This window comes from Paramacrobiotus metropolitanus, unplaced genomic scaffold (assembly GCF_019649055.1).
Source record: "Paramacrobiotus metropolitanus isolate TYO unplaced genomic scaffold, Prichtersi_v1.0 Parri_scaffold0000089, whole genome shotgun sequence".
NCBI lineage: Eukaryota > Metazoa > Tardigrada > Eutardigrada > Parachela > Macrobiotidae > Paramacrobiotus > Paramacrobiotus metropolitanus.
Window position 1 is genome coordinate 408,330 of NW_026570309.1, and position 21,762 is coordinate 430,091.

The following is a 21,762-nucleotide window of genomic DNA, read 5'->3' on the forward strand; positions in this document are numbered from 1 at the left end:
GGACTACCATTGCTGCCCGGCGCAAAAAGCCCGTTCGGCGAACGAGTGACCGAGCTACCACTGCTGTCCGGTGCAGAGAGCCCGTTACTGTTAGGTGATACGAGTGACCGAGCTTTCACTACTATCCGGCGTAGAAAGCCCGTTAGAGAACGAGTGGCTAATCTACCACTGCCGTCCGTGCACAGAGCCGGTACGCGAGCGGGTGACCGAGCTGTCACTACTGCCAAGGGAACAAAGCCCGTTCGGTGATGGAGTGACTGAGCTACCACTACTGTCCGTGCACAGAGCCCCGGAGGTGAGCGGGTGACCGAGCTGTCACTACTGTCCAGTGTACAAAGTCCGTTAGGGAACAAGTGACCGAGTTACCACTACGGTCCGGTGCAGAGAGCCCGGTAGTTGAACGAGCGACCAAGCTGTCATTATCGTATAGTGTACTTGAGTGACCGAGCTACCACTACTGGCCGGCGAACGGAACCGGTTAGATAAGCAAGTAATCGAGCTACCGCTACTGACCGGACATACACCACTGGGCACACACCACTTTCCAGTGAAAAGAACCAGTGAAGTGACGAGTCATCGAACTAGTGATCCAGTGCATTATCACTGTCTCGAAATTCACACCTTATTATGGACTGATATTTCGGCTTTCTTTTCGGGTAAGGGATATCGTAAAATTATCTGTATGTGCAGCCAAAGGGAATGCTTTCAAGGTTGAGAGAATCATGAGCTGATTTTCATAGAAAATTCGGGTTTGCTTTTTTGTATCTACCGATCATGTTTCGACGAAATATAGATTTTATCTAATAAATAATCATTCAAATTCAAATAAAATGGCCATGGACCACAAGAAACGCGGAGGCGAAGCCGAGGCTGTTTCTTGTATATAACAATGCGGTACTATTGCCGACTAAACAAAATTAGACTCCATAGTACAGTAATCTTGAACGTACATATTAAGTTTCTTTCTGCCAAAGGAACCTTGATCTCATCCATAACTGTCTGTATACGACAGCGTAGAAGCTAATTTATAACGGAATGGGCAAGTTCTGCAGTTTAATCCGTAGTAGCAACGGGGAGAAAAGCCGACATCAATAGGAAGTTGACACAGCCGTTTGATGAGCCGGGACCTGGTCAGGATCATCCTAGTCAGTCGATTACGCAGATATGGAATCGGCATTAACTGCGGTGGGATGCATGCTCGTGTAGTTCTTCTCTCAGCTGCGCTCAGAATTGCTCTCATGTTATTCACCGCCTTCTGGTTCCGGGCTGAGAAACAATTTTATCAGGTATGGTCTCCTCAAAACACAAACCCACTAGCTGGATTTATTGAATTTCACTTAAAGGTCACTGCAAATTGCAAAATATGCATACGCCATTTTCTCTCCACAATAAATTGTTTACACCAGTATATCAAAAGAATAACTGTTTATAAACAAAAAGTATATATTGAAAGGCACTAAACGAATGTGTGGGCACCCTTTACGAATTATTCGCATAGGCGATCGACGGCGTGATGGTGAGAATGGTATTGGTAAATAGCAATAGAGAGCAAGGCCTGCTCTATAGCAGTGAAGAAGCATGAATCGTTTTGGTAGAAACTACTAATCCTGGTAGCTATCGGATTGTTGGATTACGTTCCGGTTAGAACCCGTGTTTATGCTGTCATTCGCGCCATCCAAACGGTTCACCCGGCCTGAAACGCTCGTCAACACCCGTTTTCGATCTACGGGGGAACCGCCGATCCCTCAAAGTTCTCGCACTGGAAAAGTGCTTGTGGCAATCTACTAGAAGCGGTGAGCAATATTCGCCTGATTCCGTGGACGAGTATCGTTTTCCAAACTATAATTCTCATCGGCTATGATCTCGTCAGATATTATCTGAGAAGAAACAGTATACTGTATAAACATAAGATGGCGTCGGTTACGTCATAAACTGGAGTTGGGAGCTGGACTTTCTAGTTACAATTCCCGGTTGTACTTTGTACTTGCAGCTCCCAACTGCAGCATATGATTCAGCACAACTGCAGCATATGATTACTGCATATGTACACTGTATAGAAGTACACTAACTAATTTACTCACTTACTGATAATCACACACACACACGCTGGTGCATCTGCTGTGCATACCTCAAGGATGCTCGCAGCCCAGATGCAGCTACCTGTGCAGCCGTGTTGCACGCGTGCAAGTGGTTGTTTACATTCTTTTACCGCATGGAGCGGCATTGGCACATTAGCGCAACTGGCTCGTCAGCGATGGTGCTGCATACCATGCGCGTCTCTTATTGATTGAAAACACTTATAGTAATGCTGCGCACTTATAATATACAAATTATTTGTCAACTTATCGAGTAGTTTAATTGCTTAACTGGATTGTGCACGGCTTATATATAATTGTGAAACTTGACATGCGCCCAATGGTTGGAGTACTGTACGGATGGATGGATGGTACTGTACTATATGGATACTACTGTACACTGTACAGTTATATTGGTTTACTTTCACTGCTTGATTCAACAAGTTGTTTACATTCTTTTGCACTATGGAGGAGCATTTTAACGCATCTGGCTCGTCAAAGCCTTTCAACGCATAGTAAGTGAAATATAATTACTTTTCAGTGGATATTACTAGCTGCTCTATTCTCAATTTATTTATACATATATAATCATGGAAACTAACAGGTACGATGGAATATTATCTTCTTTATTACTGTACATTATGCCTGTAGTGTGTAATCAATTTTGACAATTATTTGCAGTCTACTGCGTGCATGCTTATGCGTGCGTGCAGATCAACTGGAAAAAGTCCGCCAGGGTCGCTGCAAAATTTTTTCCACTGGAGCCAAAGCCACATTTCTGTTAACGATTACTCCGCTAATTGCAGAATTTATGAATTTCTTGTACACGAAGTAAGTGAAGCAAGTGTTTTTAGTTTATATTACGTTGTAACCCATGCTGTATTTGTCATGTGTACATAGCTTCGGGGCTGCTATAAACAACGAGGGTTTGAGTGGAAAAAGTTGGCCTGAACTTCTCAAAGAATTTTTCCACCTTGTCAACGGTATGGCGTAATTTGCTGATTCCGCAGTTTCCTGATTACAAAAATTATTATTATATGCTTGTATGTTTGCTCAATGCTTTTATAACAAAAAAATACATTTCGTAATAAAATCTAATTATCATAATTAATGAGTAATGTATTGTACAGTATTGCACTGTATATGTAGTATGTACCAGATACTTTTAAGGGTAAACGTTCTTTACATTTCTTAATAAATTTAGCACTAATGCTTTGTAATGCCAGGTAACAGAAATATGCAACGATAGCTTTTTTTGTAATTTTATTTACTGCTGCATTTAGGTTCCTAATAACAGGCGCAATTCGTTTTCAGCAGTATGAAGAGTATCAGCATCTTTTGCACCTAATAAATTAATTTTTCCAGAATGGAAAATCATCGCCGTACAACCTTGAAGCCGGACTCGCATGGCCGGAAATATTTCAGGTTCAAACATGGCATCAGCTTTTGCTCTTATTGAGTTGTATAATTTCTCTAAACTAAGAAATTTCCCAAAATTGAAAGTGGCGACAATGTTAACAATTCTTGGATTCTTTAACGATGCTTTTTGATAGCCGTATTTTTGCAGTTTCCGATAATAGTGATCCAATAACGCGAGAGCATCACTGATGGACTGTGCACCATTAACTGTGATCTTGCCGTTGCGGTACACTTGGCAGTGCGATTTGTAAGGACGAATGGAACGGAGAAGAAGCCCGGAAAATTTATGTGGTGCATAATGAGAAAGCGGATCGCGTTCGGATAAGCTGGGTAAGTCAATTGCGCAGCCAAGGTCAGCAGTTGCAACAACGTTAGTTATTTTCGCCATTCAGCCAATTTGCAAATGTCTCCGCTTTTGAAAGCGTTGTTTGTGGTAATGAAGTAAGCTCCTTAAACTTCGGGCACCCAATGTCTTCAAGATTAAACACTTCAGGCAAATAATTTTCCAAAATCTTTTGCTTTTCCAATCCTTTGGCAAAAAACGTCAAACGCGCAGGTCGTTCACCAATAAGCTCCAGCATATCCTGAATCGCCCTGGCGATGTCCAAGTATAAATAATCTCCACGATTATGCCAGACAAGTCCGTGTGAGTGACGCGATTGGCTCCTAAATTCAACGCGGTAACGATTAAAGTGGGATGGAATGGTGAATGTGTAGCACCTGCTAACACTAGTTGGGCAATCACAAAATGCCAGCTGTTTTATAAGCCGTTGGGAGCCAGCGATAAACCAATCAATATCTAAGACAACCCTCCGCTTTGAAGTCTCCATTCTGTTATCGGTACGCTAGCAATAGCTCCGCCCTTTGGAAATGGATTCCTTAAATAGGTATCCGCGCACGACAGCTGATTTGAGATTCCGACTACCCGCTTCAGTCCTTGTTGTGGGGCCAACGACTTCGGGGAAAACGACATATGTGTCAAAATTAATTATGGAGCGCGATAAATTATTTGACCAACCATTTGGACGAATTATTTTGGTGTACGGAGAAATGCAGCCAGCCTACGAAGTGCTTCAGCGCAAAGTCCCTTGGATTGAACTGACAAAAAATATTCAACAAATTGTGGAGGATGAAAATTATTTTGATGGTAAACAAAATATTTTGTTGATACTGGATAACGTGGCAAGTGGCTTGGTGAAAAATGAGCATTTGGCTAAACTCTTCACTCAAAAAGTACACCATAAACGGCTTTGTGTATTTCTATTATTCAATAACCTATATAAACAAGGGTCTGCTATGCGAGACGTGCATCTTAATGCACAATATCTTATACTGTTCAAAAATAATCGTGATGTGAACCAAATCAAGATTCTAGAAAGGCAGACTGGTTTAAAACATCTCAGCGGAGCTTACGAGGAAGTCGGCCAGGAACCATTTCAACCTCTCATTTTGGATATGAAACCGGACACACCTGCCTATTTAAGGATTCGTTCAGCAATATTACCGGGAGAGTTGACTAAAATTTACATTAATCCACATACGACAAACTTGCCCAAGAATGTGTGATCAGATTTTAAAAGACTTTGCACCGTTTCTCCTTACCCTGCGATCGCTGAAACCCAAGCAGCGTCGTTTTCTTTTGGAAAATATTTCGAAACGACAACTTCGCTGTTTTGAAGAAATTTGTTTGAATTTGGTAAAGAATTCAGTGCCTCTTACCACCGATCAGCTAAAGGTGTGTCAGCGTTGGCGTCGACCATTATAGCTGATTGCCCTCAAAAAATATCCTTTACGAAGCAAGAGGGAAATTTTATTACAGCGCGGAGGATTCTTACCTGCGGTTCTACCTGTATTGGCAGCTGTTTTGGGAACTGCCTTACTGAAATGAAACCGGAAGTGCATTATATTGTTCCCGCGAGCGAAATGAAAAGACTTGCAAGTGACACGGTTGGTCGTATTGTAACGGATGTCCAATTACAACAGCAGCCTACTGAAGTTGTGGATATTGTAAAACTGGACGATTTGATGAGAGATATAATTTCACGGAATACGCTAAGCGAATGGGAGAAAGCGGAACTGTTATCAAGAAACTTGGCTCGCTTTTGGCGCTGAAAGAGTCGGCGTTCGGCCCTGACCAAATGGTTATTCCGCCTCCAGCATCTGTGCCCCCATTCCAGTACAACTATTAAAGAAGCCGTGGGTACCCCTAATATGCCTGATCGTATGTTAGATGCTTTCCCTCCTATTCCACTTGCACCCCCGGCAAAACGCAAGCGTGCAAAGCGAGAAGTATTTGATGAAAACACTTTACAAATCGAAGGTCCCATCGGTTCAAGAACCAAATCCCAGTTCAACTGGATGACTATTAATAACAAATGAGTGGTGGTGGATGCGTTCCCTTTTCTTTGTCTTTGGGTGAAGGTATGACATGGAACTGCACATCTAGCTGTTGCGATGGATCAAGCAGTAGCGACGACGAATACGATGGCCAATCTACTGCTACGACAAGCGTATCTGAACCCTCAGCACCCGGGCAGCTTAACAGGGATTCAAAAGTTTCGCAGCCACTTTCCACAAGCACCAAACTATCAACAAACGCGGGAACAGCTGGAGCATCTGGATCCATATACAGTCCACAAATCTCGACGCAAAAGGTTCAAAAGAAACCCCGGAGTTGTCTCAAACCTAGCGGAGCAATATCAAGCCGATCTGGCAGACATATCAAAATATGCGAAGCAGAACAAAGGATACCGTTGGATATTGTTTGTGATCGACGTCTTCAGCAAGAAAGTGAGCTGTCAACTACTAAAGAATAAAAGCGGTCTAGAAGTAAAACTTGGGTTGGAAAAGGTGTTTGCAGAACTCGGAGCTCCCATTAAATTGCAAACGGACAAAGGTCTTGAATTTTACAATAAGGATGTTAAGAGTTTTTTGACAGCCCAAAAGGTTTTTTTGTTCTCTTCTGAAAATAAAGCAATCAAAGCATCCTTAGCTGAAAATGGCATACGCAATCTCAAGAAACGAATATGGAAATTATTTCGACACCGACAGTCTAAAGTGTACTGGGACGTTCTGGGAGATTTGGTAAACAGTTACAACAACGCAATTCATTCTTCGCATAAAGTCACGCCTAATGAGGTAAGCCAGTCCAATTCTCTGCAAATATTCAATCGACTATATGCAGAATTATTATTGGGAAAGCAGAAAAAGCCAAAGTACAGCGTAGGTGACACAGTACGAGTAGCCATCGACAAAACACTTTTTGAAAAAGGATATGAGTCAACATTTAAGGAGGAAATTTACAAGATACACCAAGTATTACCACAACAGCCCGAGCCCCTCTACGTATTACTGGATGAAGACGGGGACTTAATTCGCGGAAATATTACGAAGCCGAACTCAGTCGTGTCAGAAATGGCTCATAATAGCTTTTATGTCACGCTTCCATCTGATGCCTGTATGCAACAGTTCCCAAAGAATAATGCAGCTGAATGGACCACAAAGTTAAAGAGCGTGATATCGCTACCGGGACAATGGGAAATGGCATTGGTGGAAATACAGTATCCTAATTCAATGTACAATTTACCCAGTCCCCAAACGTTGCACGTTGACCAAATTACTTCTATGGATAGCAACGGTGTTTTCGCTATGGAGAGGGACACAATTACGGTACCTGCAGGGATCTATGAGAAAAGTGACATCATTAATTTTATCAACAGTAAAGTACCACGGTTAAAGCCATTTCGCGATTCTACAGCGAAAGAACAGGCGGCTTTCCAACTAGAATTATTTGCAACCGAGCCCAAGCTCAAAGTGAAATTTCCCAGCGTACGTGTTTTTCTGGATTTTCCTCCCTCATCTTTGCATCTATCCCGTATGCTTGGATTTAAAGAACGACGATTTTCTGCTGCACAGTCTGAACAATATGAAAATTTTTAATGGAAAAACGAATTTTGCTTCCGCAGCTACAACACTGTCCGACCAGCTGAAAGCCCTGGCAGAGTTGCAACTGTTGGAGACGTCTATAACAATGACAGCAGATAAGCCCGTAAATATGCACATTGGGAACCAGTCAATTTTGTCTACTGCAACAAGTGCGACTACAATATTGTGGGCGATGAAACTATGCAGCTTTTGCGCGCTTTCCCCATTAAAGCAAGTGTTCCTCGCTTCGAAATTGTTTCCGAAAGGTTTGAGGATCCACATTATTTACCTGTTTTATACGATCGACTGGACACTATTGATATCAACATTGCAACTGATCTCGGAGAAGCGGCAATTTTTCAGACTGGAAAGTCAATGGTAAAGCTGCATTTCCGCCCCATTCAGTATTACTATCGCTAAAAAATGCCCGTAATCCTCTTTGAGCCGTCACCATCGTTCTATCTGGATTTATTTGCGGGGCCGCCACGGGCGCTAGTAGCCAGCACGGCTATGGAGCCGTCATGACACGCTATCGCGGGAGTTTAATGCAAAATGGCAGCGGATTTATGCTACCTAATTTCCTGCGCGCAATGTTTAGTAAATTAGCGCATTTTGCTGCCCCGGTTATTAAAGCAGCGGCACCACATGCCAGAGCAGCAATGGAAGCAGCAAAGCCCCACTTACGCGACGCAGCGACAACAGTTTTAAGTGAAACATCCAAGAAGGTAGGAGAGAAAATTTCGGAAGCGTTAACTGCGCAACCTCAACAGCAAGGAGGCATCAAACGGCTCAAGCAGCAGCACAAGAGGACAAAAGATAAAGAAACCTTCCTTCCGACTTAAACGGCTTAAGCGGATTCCCCAAGAGAATTTGAGGACGCATTTTAAAATGGCTTTTATTTTGGAAGGAAGCGTGCCAGCTATGCAGGTCGAGTCGGATTTATTCTCCGTTCCGGCCACTCTAGCGGATTTTGTGCGGACAGAAGAAGAACGCATTCTACCAACATCAGGGCAAACAGAAGAAATTAGTTCTGGAGAAATTTCCTTTTACATTCCCCTTCAACGTCGGCGCTGCTAGTGCTACCGGAAATTACGCTAGAAATGGATATTGCAATCAAAAAGCAAATTGCAGGACTTGGTGCGGCTACGCATATTGAAAACACGGATCTGGTAGCACCAGTGAACTTGATTGCGCATTCTATATTCAGCTCGGTAGAGGTAACAATGGCCAACCGCCTGATAACTAATTCCACCCCATTATATGCCTACCGAGCGTACTTGGAAAATTTGTTGGGGTACACACCGGCTGCCCTAAAAAGCCAGGCAACAAGTGCTGGATTTTATATAGACACTCCCGGGTACCTAGAAGATCATGCCAATAACGCTGGAGAAGTAACGCGAAAAGCTATGTTTGTGACCAACGAGTACGTCCCGTTCAGCGCCAAATTATGTACGGACATTTTTCAGCAGGGAAAAATTTGATCACCGGTGTACCGCTACATGTGCGCCTCATTTTGAATAAGCCGGAATTCTACCTGCGTTCATATGCCAATCTTCCAGTGGATACCTTTAAAGCATACATTCGCAATCCGCGGTTGTACGTCAAACGCTTTGTGCCTAATCCGGCATATTTGTCTGCGCTTACTGCCCAATTATCGACAAAGACTGTGAAATACCCTATTGAGCGAGTGTGTATGCGTGTTAATGATATTGGTATGATTCAGAGCACAGTGCTGGCTAATTTACATATTGGAGCAGTACCCAAATGTGTTTTGTGGGATTTGTAAAAGCTCGAGTTTTCACGGGCTGCGCCGAGGTAATCCGTTTAACTTTGAACATTTCAATCTCAACTATATAAGTGTCGAAGTCGACGGACAGTCGTATCCCGCACAAGCCTACCGACCAAATTTCGCCACGGGTGATTATTTGCAATCATATGACGGTCTGTTGGAGACGCTCGGCCGCTTGCACGCACCGGACGGGGCGCTGCCTTTCGACCGTAAAGCATTTGCGGAAGGATTTGCTATTTGGGGATTCGATCTGACACCTTCACGGACAGGCCGGGGACCGATGAGCACCGTGCGCCAAGGAAATCTATCAATCCGCCTGCAGTTCGCCGCCCAATTAACTGAACCAATTATGGCCATTACGATGATGGTGTGGGATAATATTATTGAAGTCAATTCACATCGCCAGCTAATTGCGGATTTTACAGCGTAAAAACCTAACGTAAGTGTTGTAAGACTTAAAAATGCCGTGTTGTTGCCTGCGCGGTAAGCTTCAGGGTCGCCAGCGGGGGTGGGCGCGCCGTCGGCCCCTTTTGACGCTGAAGAGAATCGTGACGGATGTGGTAAACAATGGGCGACCGGAGCGCTTCGCGCTCTCGGTCGCCCGTTGTTCTAGGACAAAGTGTAAAAAAAAAATTCAGATTTTATTTTGAATGCAGATCGGCACTAAAATGGACACTGCTGAAATCGACCACGTGCTACGTTCAAGTACCGTGACGAAAGACGCTTTTATTGGTGTATTTGCTGCGGACATGTTACCACCGTCCCTGCCAATGAAGCTGCCATGGGCATGCGTTGTCAATACTGACGAAGCTGCAAAGCCAGGCTCGCATTGGTTGGCGTTCTACCAGGACGTCCCGGGAAAATTGGAATATTTTGACTCTTATGGTCACGAACCGAGATTTTACGGCATCCATATTGAAAGTTTTTGCAAGAACGCCGAGTTAGTTATTTCGCAAGCGCATCGTTTACAAATGGAATGGAGTACCGTATGCGGACAGTACTGCTGTGCTGCATCCGTTGTGGAGCTGTATTCATTTCCGGTGAGGACCGCACTGAACAAAAAAGGATCGCGGATATTAACATGCCTGACATTTTTAGCGCATGAATCATTGAGCGATCTGTTTGGAAATTCAGATGATAACAAAAATGCTGTAGCGGAATTTATTCATATATAATCTGAGTATCTTGGGTGCATCTTTGAGACTAGTAAAATCACGTTGCCAGAGCTCGTCTTTACGATGACGCAAGTACCTGATCGTGTACAGGGCAACTCTAACGCCTGTACTAGTAACCCACAGTTTGCTGATACCGCACTTTTCAATCATGATTATGCTCTTCTTGATCATAATTATACTGTACCACGAGCTGATCTGCCAGCTTTGAATATAGCTGACGAAGTCGATCCAGACTTGAATGACATTAAAGATTATTATGTGCTCGAAAATATCGGAGCAAAATATTCCCAGAAATTTTCAGTTTCGTTCGAAACTTACAAATGTACAGTGACGGGGCTGGATAATCTATCGTTCAAGTATGCTGTTAAAACGATAACACTCGTTTTGAAAGATATTCTGGAGAGTGTGATTGCTGCGATTCCAGCGCATAACCTGGTGCGAATCCGCATGTATCAAAATGCTCTGCAGTATCCAATTTGGATGCCACCTATTCGGCGGGACCAAATAACAACTGAACGGTGGATGACGACAATAAGGCGGATTCTAAACTCTAATCAGGCTTTTCTGCTAGACGAATCATTTGAACTGTCAGTCCAGCACACTGATTTGCCATCCGGATCATGCAGAAAAAATGTATCAAAATTGTTGCAGCGGATTTTAGACAACAAAAGATGTATTACCCAGATTCGAAATACGGACTGTTTGTGTATGGCCAGGGCTATAGTTGTGGCACAAGCGCATGCAGATGGCGACAAAGAGCTGTACACAAAGCTTTACCGAACCAAAAGTTGCAAGACCAGAAGACAAAAGAATTATTGTTGACTGCCAACCTGCCAAACAGAGAATTCAACGTGCAAGATATTCCCCGCTTTGAAGAAGTTTTACCGAATTATCAGTTTATTGTGGTATCTGTGGATCATGGAAATTCTATCGTCTACTGCGGCGCCTACTGCGAAAAGCGAATTATGCTGCTGCATCACGATCAACATTTTGATGTTTTAACATCTTTACCGGCCTATTTTGAGCACCACTATTACTGTTACCGTTGCATGAAAGGCTACGATCAAAGACAGTATCACCGCTGCGAGTTCAAGTGCCACCAGTGTTTGTCTGCAACTTGCAAAATGAATAAGCAAGAAACCATACACTGTCTGGACTGTAACCGCGATTTCTATGGGCAAGATTGTTTTGACAGACACCAAGCTGGGAGCAGCACCATCTGCGCAAATTTTTCATTTGCCGTGAGTGTAAAACCTTTGTCTCTATGGTAAATCGCCGTATGAAGACCAATTACGATACAATTCATGGTGAGGACAATGACCAGGACCACGATATTGCTGAGGAAATCGAACTAGATGTTGACGATCAGCAACATCGATGTGGTGAGTTTTTTGTGCGACTTGCTCGTTATTCTATATGCCGGAGGAAAACCATGTGTGTTATATGAAACCCGTGGAATTTACGGATAAAGAAAAGGCCAAGCACCATAACGACAAGCTGGCATACTTTGACCTGGAAACATATCAAGACGAGAGTGGAGAATTTAAAGTCAACCTAGCGGTGATCGCGACAAAAAATGAAAAATTTATTCTTCCAGAAAACGGTAATATTAACGGCGACATTTCACAAGAACTTGGCGATTTCATTTTCAGTGAGCGTTTCCGTGGCTACACATTTATGGCGCACAATTTGAAGGTAGCGAAAGTCAACACGTTAAGTAACTTCTTTATTAAATAAATTGATAATTTATTTTTCAGGGATTTGATGGATACTTCATTTTGAATTATCTCGTGAAAAACGGCGTTATTCCACGTCCGCTTATTTTCAACGGGAGCAAGGTTATGCAGATGGACGTGCCCAAACTCAAAATAAAATTTCGTGACTCTATGAACTATGTACCATCATCGTTAAAAATTTTGCGAAAGCATTTGGTTTGCAAGAAACCAAAGGAGATTTCCCACACAAACTTAATAAGCCTGAAAACTGGAATAAAATAATTGCTTGGCCCGATCGTCATGACTATGGCTATCAGTCTATGAAAAGAAAGAACGAAAGCGCTTCATGAAATGGTACCGCAAAGAGCGACGCCGTCACAGGAACAAATTCGACTTTAATGCACACTTTATCAAGTAAGCTAAACCCTTATGCTATTTACAGAATCGAACTTATCCGATTCGTTTTAGGTATTGCTCACAAGATGTCCTCATTTTGCAACAAGCGTGCGAAAAATTTCGAGCGCTTTTCCAACAGGTAACCGATGGATTATGCCCATTTGCGTCTGGACTAACCACACCCGGCATGTGCAATTACTTTTGGAGAGCGCGAATGCTGAAGGAAAACCAAATTGCGTTGATCGGCCCTCCTGGTCAGGGCAAAAAGTCATCTGTCAAAGGAGAGCGTTGGCTACGCTGGATTGAAATGGAAAATGATGTAAAATTGCAAAAGAGCATCGAATCGGTCACTGGACTGTGGATGGTTTTGATCGGGATACAAAAACCGCTTACGAGTTTTAGGTTAGTCAGCTCGATATAAATGTTATCGATCACATTCAAAACGCAATTCACCTTCAATGTTTTTGTGCAGGATGTATGTGGCACGGCTGCAGCGAATGCACAACAAAAGCACGCTGCATCCCTTTCTGAAACGGCCAATGGAGGAAGTCAACAAAGCAACTGCCTTACGCCTTGAAGCTATCAAAACTATGGGCTATTCCGTAGTTTCGATCTGGGAACACGACTATGATAGCCGGCTCACTACTGACCTGGAATTTCAGAAAATAATTCAGTTGACCGGTATTGAAGAACCTATGCACCCCCGAGACGCATTTACTGGTGGCAGGGCAAACGCTATCAAGTTGTACCACAAGTGCGATCCTGGAGAAAAAATCTATTCGCTCGACGTTATCAGCGAATACCCTTATATTAACAAAAATCTACCTTATCCGGTGGGACCGCCTGTTATCATTACTAAAGATTTTCCGCCTGTGGAGAGTATTTTTGGAATAATTAAATGTCGCGTCATTCCTCCACCGTCGTTGTTTTTACCGGTGCTACCTTACAAAACTGATAAACTGACTTTTCCTTTATGCGCTAAATGCGTGACGGAACGCGTAAACGAACCATGTTCTCACGATGATGAGGACAGGGCTCTGGAAGGAACTTGGTGCACTCCAGAAATTCATCGAGCATTAGAAGTTGGCTATCGTATCGATAAAATATACTCGGCTTGGCACTATCCAGAACAAATGCAGTATTTATTCAGAGAATACATTGACCTGTTTTGAAGCTGAAAACGGAAGCTTCTGGATATCCACCACAGTGTCAAACGGAAGATGAAAAAGACAGATATATTCAAGAATTCCTTGCTAAAGAAAATATTCTACTGGATAAAAGAATATTGCGAAAAACGACGCATTGAGAGCTCTTTGCAAGCTTATGCTAAATAGTTTTTGGTACACATGTGAATTTATTTAATTTGTGCATGTTCATTATTTTTACGCTCATTGCAGGGGAAAATTTGGTCAACAGGAAGACCGATCCAACACGGATATGGTGGAAAAGAAAGAGGTATTCCATGATTACTTGTTTTCTAACAAGTACGAAGTCGCCGGGTTCGATTTGGTCACCGATGAAGTTATGGCAGTTCAATACCGCTCCAAGAAGGACTACATTGCGACGAGCAAAAAAACCAATGTTGTTATCGCAGCTTTTACGACTGCGTACGCACGGCTACACTTATTAAAATTCATGGAAATGGTTGGAGACCGTTTGTTATACCACGATACAGGTGAAGGCGCGAAACAGTATTATCGGCAAATTGGCTCATCCACTTCTTTATTTTGCAGACAGCATTTTCTACATCCATAGAGACGATTTGCCCGATCCACCAACGGGAACGTGCTTGGGTGATTTGTCCTCGTCTTTACAGCCTGACGAGTACATTGACGAATTTGTAGCGCTTGGTAAAAGAATAATTATCTAGATAATAATATGCGAGCAACTTAAAATGTTAATTCTTTGTTGTCCCAGGACCAAAAAGCTATGCTTACCGGACAAATACTGGATGTGAAACGATAAAAGTCAAGGGATTTACGTTGACACGGCAAGCGAAAAAACAGCTAAACCTGGAAAGCCTGAAAGAGATGCTACTGGAAAGCCTGGCACCACCGGACCAGCCAAGCGGAATTACCGTGAATTATCCGTTCAACATAACACGCAATAAGCGCAAGCTGGAAGTTTCGTCGGCGGAAATTAACAAACGATTTAAACTTACTTACTCAAAACGTAGAATTGTTGACTCTGATTTTAACACTCGCCCATGGGGTGATGTTTCGATTGAGTAAATCATCAACTTCCAGTGCGGTGCAATTGTTAATAAAGGTCCTGACACTGTGGCTTGCTCCGAAAAATGCTTCCAGCAGTATTATAAGAATTAACATAACAATAATGCAAGTCCCCACCACGGCTTCGCAAAAGTTTTTTTTACACACAATGCGCGCCATTGTAACAAAAGTCACTTGTTTTTTTTTTCTAGATTTTATGCGTTCCGTGGTGCCTTTAATACTTACTTCCTCCCGAAAGACTGTAATTAGTTAACTATTGTATAAAATTTTAACTACATATATATATATATATATAGTATTATAGTATGCACTATGGACATACACTATACAATTGTGATGACTCATATTCTGGAGTTGGGAGCTGTAGTCATAAAGTCCAACCGGGAATTGCAGCTGGAAAGTGCAGCTCCCAACTCCAGTTTATGACGTAACCGACGCCATTTTATGTTTATACAATATACTGTTTCTTCTTATCTGGCATATTATCTTGCAAACATCGGAACATCTGAAGTTTTTCTGGGTTGTGCGATTGTAGCCGGCAGGAAGGTTGACGGGTTGATGGTTGACGCTCAATGAAGGTCATCAACCTTTCTGCCAGAGCTCATCAACCTTTCTCTAAAGGTCATCAACCTTTCTGTAAAGGTTATCAACCTTTCTGAAAGGTCATCAACCTTTCTGTAAAGGTTATCAACCTTCTAAAAGGTCATCAACTTTTCTGTAAAGGTCATCAACCTTTCTGCCGGCGGTGTCTATTGATCTTATTGTGCTCATTGTACTTTATTGTGCAACACAATTATTTCGCTGTCGGTTAAGACATAATATTATATCGACTGTTCGTAGTTCGTACGTTGCGTCTGCATGTTTGATCGTAGGTAAGCGGTTTAACTTATAAGGCAATACCGATGGTGAAAACTGTGACAGACAACTTTTGCAGTTGCGCAAAAGCTTGATGTGATGAATGGGTGCCGACACCGGTTCGGCAGAAAGGTTGATGCGTCAATGATTCTGTACTTGTCATATTATTTTTTTCGTGGCAGTTGTGCTCATTGTAAGTCACTGTTGTCGTCAGTTCAAGGTGGATTCAGTGAACTGCTTCGCTTGCTTATTCAACATCCAAGCCAGGTGTTTAAAAAAACCATTAATTAATTTGCTTTTCAACGAGCTAGAGGAACGATAAGCAAATGGAGCTACAATGGGTGCATTGGCGTCGTTGATAGGAGTAATGGATACCGTTGGGAGATTCATGGATAACCTCTGGCAGAAAGATGGATGTCCTATGGCAGAAAACTGGATGTCCTCTCTAGTAAGGCAGATGGTCTCCGGCAGAAAGTAAATAGCCTTTCCAAAAATGTGAATAATCCTCGGCAAAGATGTGGATTACCACTGGTGGAAAGGTGGATCACTTCGGCAGAAAGGTTGATAACCTAAAGAAAAAGGTTGATGACCTTTAGAGAAAGGTTGATGAGCTCTGGCAGAAAGGTTGATGACCTTTAGAGAAAGGTTGATGAGCTCTGGAAGAAAGGTTGATGACCTTTAGAGAAAGGTTGATGCGCTCTGGCAGAAAGGTTGATGACCTTCATTGAACGTCAACCATCAACCTGTCAACCTTTCTGCCGGCTACATGCGATAAACTTCACACCGCTAATTTTGCTGGAGGGTGTCCACTATATTGCCACCGTTCACTGTCGGCGTTCAGCGCAATGCCTGCAGCTGGCAATGAAACACCTGGACGGGTAATCGCAGCACTACGCGATTTCACGATTGCTGCCCGAGTGCCTCCAACAAACAACCACGGAAATTCTGAAAATGGCTGGATTTAAACGTAGATGTTCAACTGCAGGAGGCTTCAGCAACTAACTAACATGTTTGCGTAATATGGACATTACAAGAAACAGCCTCGGCTTCGCCTCCGCGTTTCTTGGGTTCTAAACTCCTTGGCCGGTTTACGGATTGTTAACTTAGAACGGATAAATCTGAAGAGCCCGACAACAAAAATTTTATAAAAAAAATGGATGTTTTGGTTTCGTGCAGTCGAACGCAGTTACTTTGACTTTACAGATCATTTTTTGTTAAATTTTCTTAGCGAAAAACCATCCGGATCTAATCACCCACGAGAGTATCACATTGCAAACTAAAAGGACGCTAAGACTAGACAGTGGTGCTAGATAGGTCACCCATTAAGAACTTAGCAGGGCCTGCTCTATTTTGCTCAGTAATATTGCAGTTTGGTCATACGTTCACCTAACGGGTTCTGTGCACTGGATAGCTTTGGTAGCTCGGTCACCCACCTACCTAACGGGATCTATGCAAAGGACAGTACTCGTAACTCGGTCACTAGATCACTTAACGGAGTTTATGCGCTGGACAGTAGTGCTAGCTCGCTCATTAGATCACTTAACGGAGTTTGTGCACTGGACAGTAGTGGTACCTCGGTCACTAGATCACTTAACGGAGTTCGTGCATTGGACAGTAGTGGTAGCTCGGTCACGCGTTCACCTAACGGGCTCTGTGCACTGGACAGTATTGGTAGCTTGGTCACCCATCTACCTAACGGGATCTATGCACTGGACAGTATTGATAGCTCGGTCACCCATCTATCTAACGGGATCTATGCATTGGACAGTAGTGGTAGCTCGGTCACGCCTTCCCCTAACGGGCTCTGTGCACTGGACAGTATTGGTAGCTCGGTCATCCATCTTCCTAACGGGATCTAAGCACTGGACAGTAGTGGTAGCTCGGTCACGCGTTCACCTAACGGGCTCTGTGCACTGGACAGTAATGGTAGCTTGGTCACCCATCTACCTAACGGGATCTATGCACTGGACAGTATTGGTAGCTCGGTCACCCATCTACCTAACGGGATCTATGCACTGGACAGTAGTGGTAGCTCGGTCACGCCTTCACCTAACGGGCTCTGTGCACTGGACAGTATTGGTAGCTCGGTCATCCATCTACCTAACGGGCTCTGTGCGCTGGGCAGTATTGGTAGCTCGGTCACCCATCTTCCTAACGAGATCTATGCACTGGACAGTAGTGGTATCTCGGTACTCTTTCACCTAACGGGCTCTGGGCACTGGACAGTGGTGGTAGCTCGGTCACGTACTCACCTAGCGATTTTTTGACGCACTCAATCACTAGGTGAGTAACTGACCGAGCTCAACCTGTCCAGTAACAAATATCGCTAGGTAAAGAGAAAAATCGCTAGGTGAGGATGTGACCCTGCTACAACTACTGTCCAGTGCACAGAGCCCGGTAGGTGAGCAAGAGCAAAGCCCGCTCGATGATTCACTCACCTAGAAATTCCGCTCAGTGGGCAGTAATGGTGTTTCGGTCACTCACTTGTCTAGTGATTTTTCTTACTGGTCAGTGGTGGTAGCTCGGTCACCCACTCACCTAGAGATTCCGCTCAGTGGTCGGTGATAGTGTTTTGGTCACTCACTCGTCCAGTGATTTTTCGTATTGATTTTATATTTGATATTTTTACATTTTATATTGGTTTATTTTAAACGTGTTTCGAGCTCGGCAACTCCGGCAGCAATGTTTGAATAACGCGAGTGTTTGAATAAGTACAATAATTTATTTATTTTTCGGTTTAATTAGTGTGATAATTATGTCAATTGGTATTTTGTATTGTATCTAGGCAAATATTTCTAAGTTTCAAGGTGACCTTTAAGATGGGTTGGATCAATCTGGTCTTGATGGCGGCTTGATGCCGGCTCGATATTTTCATAAAAAAACACATGCCGGCCACTTCTGAACTATCCCGGATCTAATGGCGTTGTCCATTTTTCCAGAAGTTTTATGGTTATAGAGATCTCAAAACTATGGGGCGCCGCGCGTAGTATAGATCTTGTACTTAATAAATAAAAGATTTTTCAGTTATTCGGTTCTACGATATAATTCTGTACATAAATCTATGATCTATGCTGTATGTATTATTCACGGTCAATTCTATGGTATAGGTACAACACATCATTCTGCGCTAAGTTTTTGCGGATAAAATGATGAAATAATCATTATCGGTAACTTCATACTCGTTTACCATCGGATCTCTTTATTTTTTCTTATATGCATTAATAAAATCCAGCCAAAGCGAAAGCAGAGTATTGATAAAGTTAAGTGAATGCGCCACTTGCTGTATTTATTTACCTGCTGACTTCCGTCAGCAGAGCTGAGAGTAAGCGACTACATGTATGTGCCTTTTGTCGCTCAGTTTGTATGTTTTCGAGCATCCGCCTGCAGAGAAGGTTTTTTGTCGGTCTGACACTGCACGGCTTTCACATGCTTTATGCACAGGAAATCGCAATAAATATCGACAATTGACTTTTGCTGCAATGTTTCTGATGCAAGAAATGCAGAACAAAACTCGGAGTGATTCCCGCTTCTGCAAGAAGACAGCGTCGCATACGCTGACGAATCAACCGGCTCGTACAAGCAGCAAAACGCGGAAAATACATAATTTAATTTCCAATCCTACTCATTTTATTGCCATGTACTAGCACGTAAGGTACCTTGCGCGATTATAGAAGTGGTAATGAACTTGAACGATGATGATGCCGACGTGCCCTGGGGCTAATCGACACGTTTCTTGCTCGTTCACTCATATCCAGGTTCTGTACGAGTACCGAGAAACCACAGCTGCCGTACCGTCTGCGCCAGCAAATTCATTACGAGGTGTCAACAGAACAATAGTGTGGCCAGTGGCGAACACTTTTGCACGTCGGTGAAATGACTGTACACCTGATTGAAAGGATGTCTGGGTTGTCGGTTATCACGTTCAAACGTAACGTGACAAACGTCTGACGATCTTTTAACTAGCTTTCAACTTCCGGGCATCACATTCTGCAGTATAAGTAAGCGTCAAACTGGTGCATCCACCACTTAAATCACCAACACCAATAGTGAAAATTTCTCTTTTTTATGCCCTTAATACGATTTCGGTAAACGACTTTTTGCGGTTGAAAGTTTGACTTTGGGATTGACAGTACCAGAACTCAAGCGGAAAAAATGGCCTGTATCATGAAAGACTACAAAACGGCAGTCGGTGCTGGCTCACCGTCAGTGAATTCCAGAGATGGTTTCTACACTTCGGATTATTATTAGAGATTTAATTGATTACACTTCAACTGGAACTGCACTTCTCTACGTCTGTAATTCGTCAGCATCAGAATAATTGCATTGTTTGGTGCTGGTAAAGCAATAGTTTGACGTTTGACGAACATTTAATGATATTAGGAACAACGAGGATGTTTTTTTAGTTTTCAGATTGGCTGATCGGGAATTACAAGTGCCCGATGTTGTTTTTCTTGGCAGCTCTGCTGTGACTTTGTGTAACCAATATTAAAAAGCTCATCGTTTGACGACTGAACTTTCGCCCGGTTTAGACAGCTGATCGACGTGATGCACAGTATATAGGGGGCAAAAGCAGGCATCTTCCACCGTTCCCCTGTACTGCTGCCGTCAGCAGGCTGGAGTTACGTTGTGGCTGAACAAGGCGCTTATGTACCGCGCCTGATTTAACCCTATGTATTGCTGTAACGTCACACTCAACGCGGCAGCAGTACAGGGGAACGGTGGAACGCGTTTACTTTCGCCCCTTATATGTGCACTGTGCACATGACTGAAACAATGATCTACTGACGGTTTGTCTCGTTCAGAAATAGCGTGAAAAAAGTCTGATGGGCACTAAGCAAACACTAATTATTCGCACCTGCATTGACGTATTTCAATCCGTAAACTTCCCGTCAATCATAATTTTCCGTGCGTCGCCCTCCTGCTGATTCAAGATGACAGCAAAATAATTCTGATCTTCGTCACCATTGTCCACACTTGGCTGATGTCCGGCTTCGTTCATTGTGTCCTCTACGACTACGAGTAATATGGAAGCAACTCCTGGGATAGGTGCGCTGCAGGCTAGCCGTTAAGGGATGTGCCAGTTATAAATGCAGCAGGTCTTCCGTAATAGCATGTTATTTCATGCAATTTATTTTTACATTTACAGTTTAACTTTACAGTTTACACGCAAATGCTGATGTCGAAAATGGTTGCTGATGCAGGTAACTGGAGCTAAATACATGTTTTTCTTTTGGAAAGTGGTGGTGACGAATGGCTTTATTGTTTTAGGAGTCTGAGTGTCAAGGAGAGTGTTAATCGACCATCAGGCATATGAATTAACCTCACAGCTAAAGTTTCCACCGGAATGGGCGAGCTATGGTTGGGTTCCGGTTAACGATGACATTCGCGGATAACCGACGGAACAGATATTCGACGCATTTGTAATGCAATTTGAGTGGCCAAGTCTCTTTGAAGTCTGTACCATCTTTGTTAAAATCATTCGCTAAGAGGTGAAAAGCGTATACAACCACATTTTGTAACTCGCTCGAAATATTCTAAGGCGGTGGTGACGAATGCGCAGCGGTAACGCACGACAAAGCAGCTCAATAATTCTGGAAAACAGTTTCTTGAAAACAACCTAAGAAAAATGATTCAGGATAATCGTGTGAATGTAAGGCTGTGTGTGACTGTATTTATAAAAACAGCTGTGTGGTACTTTTCTTGCAGGAGCCTCAGAGCCTGCTTTTTTCATTATCAAATGGCTGTCAACTGCAGATTTGCAGTTGAAGCATTACTTATTCTTGTTATCTGATTGTCGATCAGGATCCTTTCTATGCGATTGTTTTCATACTATTAACGCAAGTAGACTTCCGTCAAAGTAGCATTACAAACCACCCTTGCTGAACGTCAGCAGGAATGCAATGCGTGTCAGATTATCCAAACCGGCGTTTTTATGGCTAAACATATGTAGCGCTTATGTACCGCGCCAGATTTAACCATATGTACTGCCGTAACGTCACACTCCAGGCGGGTGACGGTAGCAGTACAGGGGAACGGTGGAATACGTCTACTTTTGCCCCCTATTTGTAATATCTATGTGCAGTACGTACGTACTTCAGGATCCTTTCCATGTGCTATGTACTGCGCTGCCATACTCGGTTGTCCCAACGTATGGTTTCGAGCTTACGATGCTTTCTGCTGCCA

The 21,762-nt window shown here is 43.1% G+C and overlaps 3 protein-coding genes across 5 annotated transcripts; all 3 read left to right on the plus strand.

Moving 5' to 3' along the window:
* Positions 1-1,899: 1,899 nt before the first annotated feature.
* Positions 1,900-5,588, plus strand: LOC129596420 (uncharacterized). 2 transcript variants are annotated; one of them, XR_008691424.1, is made up of 5 exons: positions 1,902-2,679; positions 2,757-2,906; positions 2,976-3,058; positions 3,441-3,500; positions 3,643-5,588. XR_008691424.1 is itself a non-coding variant. In XM_055493693.1 (4 exons), the coding sequence occupies exons 1-4, from the start codon at positions 2,541-2,543 to the stop codon at positions 3,467-3,469; spliced, it is 312 nt and encodes a 103-aa protein (XP_055349668.1). In that variant the 5' UTR covers positions 1,900-2,540; the 3' UTR covers positions 3,470-3,626. The 2 variants fall into 2 exon arrangements, 1 of the variants encoding a protein (XP_055349668.1); XM_055493693.1 differs by lacking the exon at positions 3,643-5,588 and having other exon boundaries at positions 1,900-2,590; positions 3,441-3,626.
* Positions 5,589-9,196: 3,608 nt separating this feature from the next.
* Positions 9,197-20,644, plus strand: LOC129596418 (uncharacterized). 2 transcript variants are annotated; one of them, XR_008691423.1, is made up of 4 exons: positions 9,197-9,646; positions 13,891-14,168; positions 14,227-14,343; positions 14,411-20,644. XR_008691423.1 is itself a non-coding variant. In XM_055493691.1 (4 exons), the coding sequence occupies exons 1-4, from the start codon at positions 13,817-13,819 to the stop codon at positions 14,722-14,724; spliced, it is 726 nt and encodes a 241-aa protein (XP_055349666.1). In that variant the 5' UTR covers positions 13,776-13,816; the 3' UTR covers positions 14,725-20,625. The 2 variants fall into 2 exon arrangements, 1 of the variants encoding a protein (XP_055349666.1); XM_055493691.1 differs by lacking the exon at positions 9,197-9,646 and adding an exon at positions 13,776-13,833 and having other exon boundaries at positions 14,411-20,625.
* On the plus strand, positions 11,775-12,817 carry LOC129596419 (uncharacterized). Its single transcript, XM_055493692.1, has 2 exons — positions 11,775-12,077; positions 12,140-12,817. The coding sequence occupies exons 1-2, from the start codon at positions 11,799-11,801 to the stop codon at positions 12,377-12,379; spliced, it is 519 nt and encodes a 172-aa protein (XP_055349667.1). The 5' UTR covers positions 11,775-11,798; the 3' UTR covers positions 12,380-12,817.
* Positions 20,645-21,762: the final 1,118 nt, after the last annotated feature.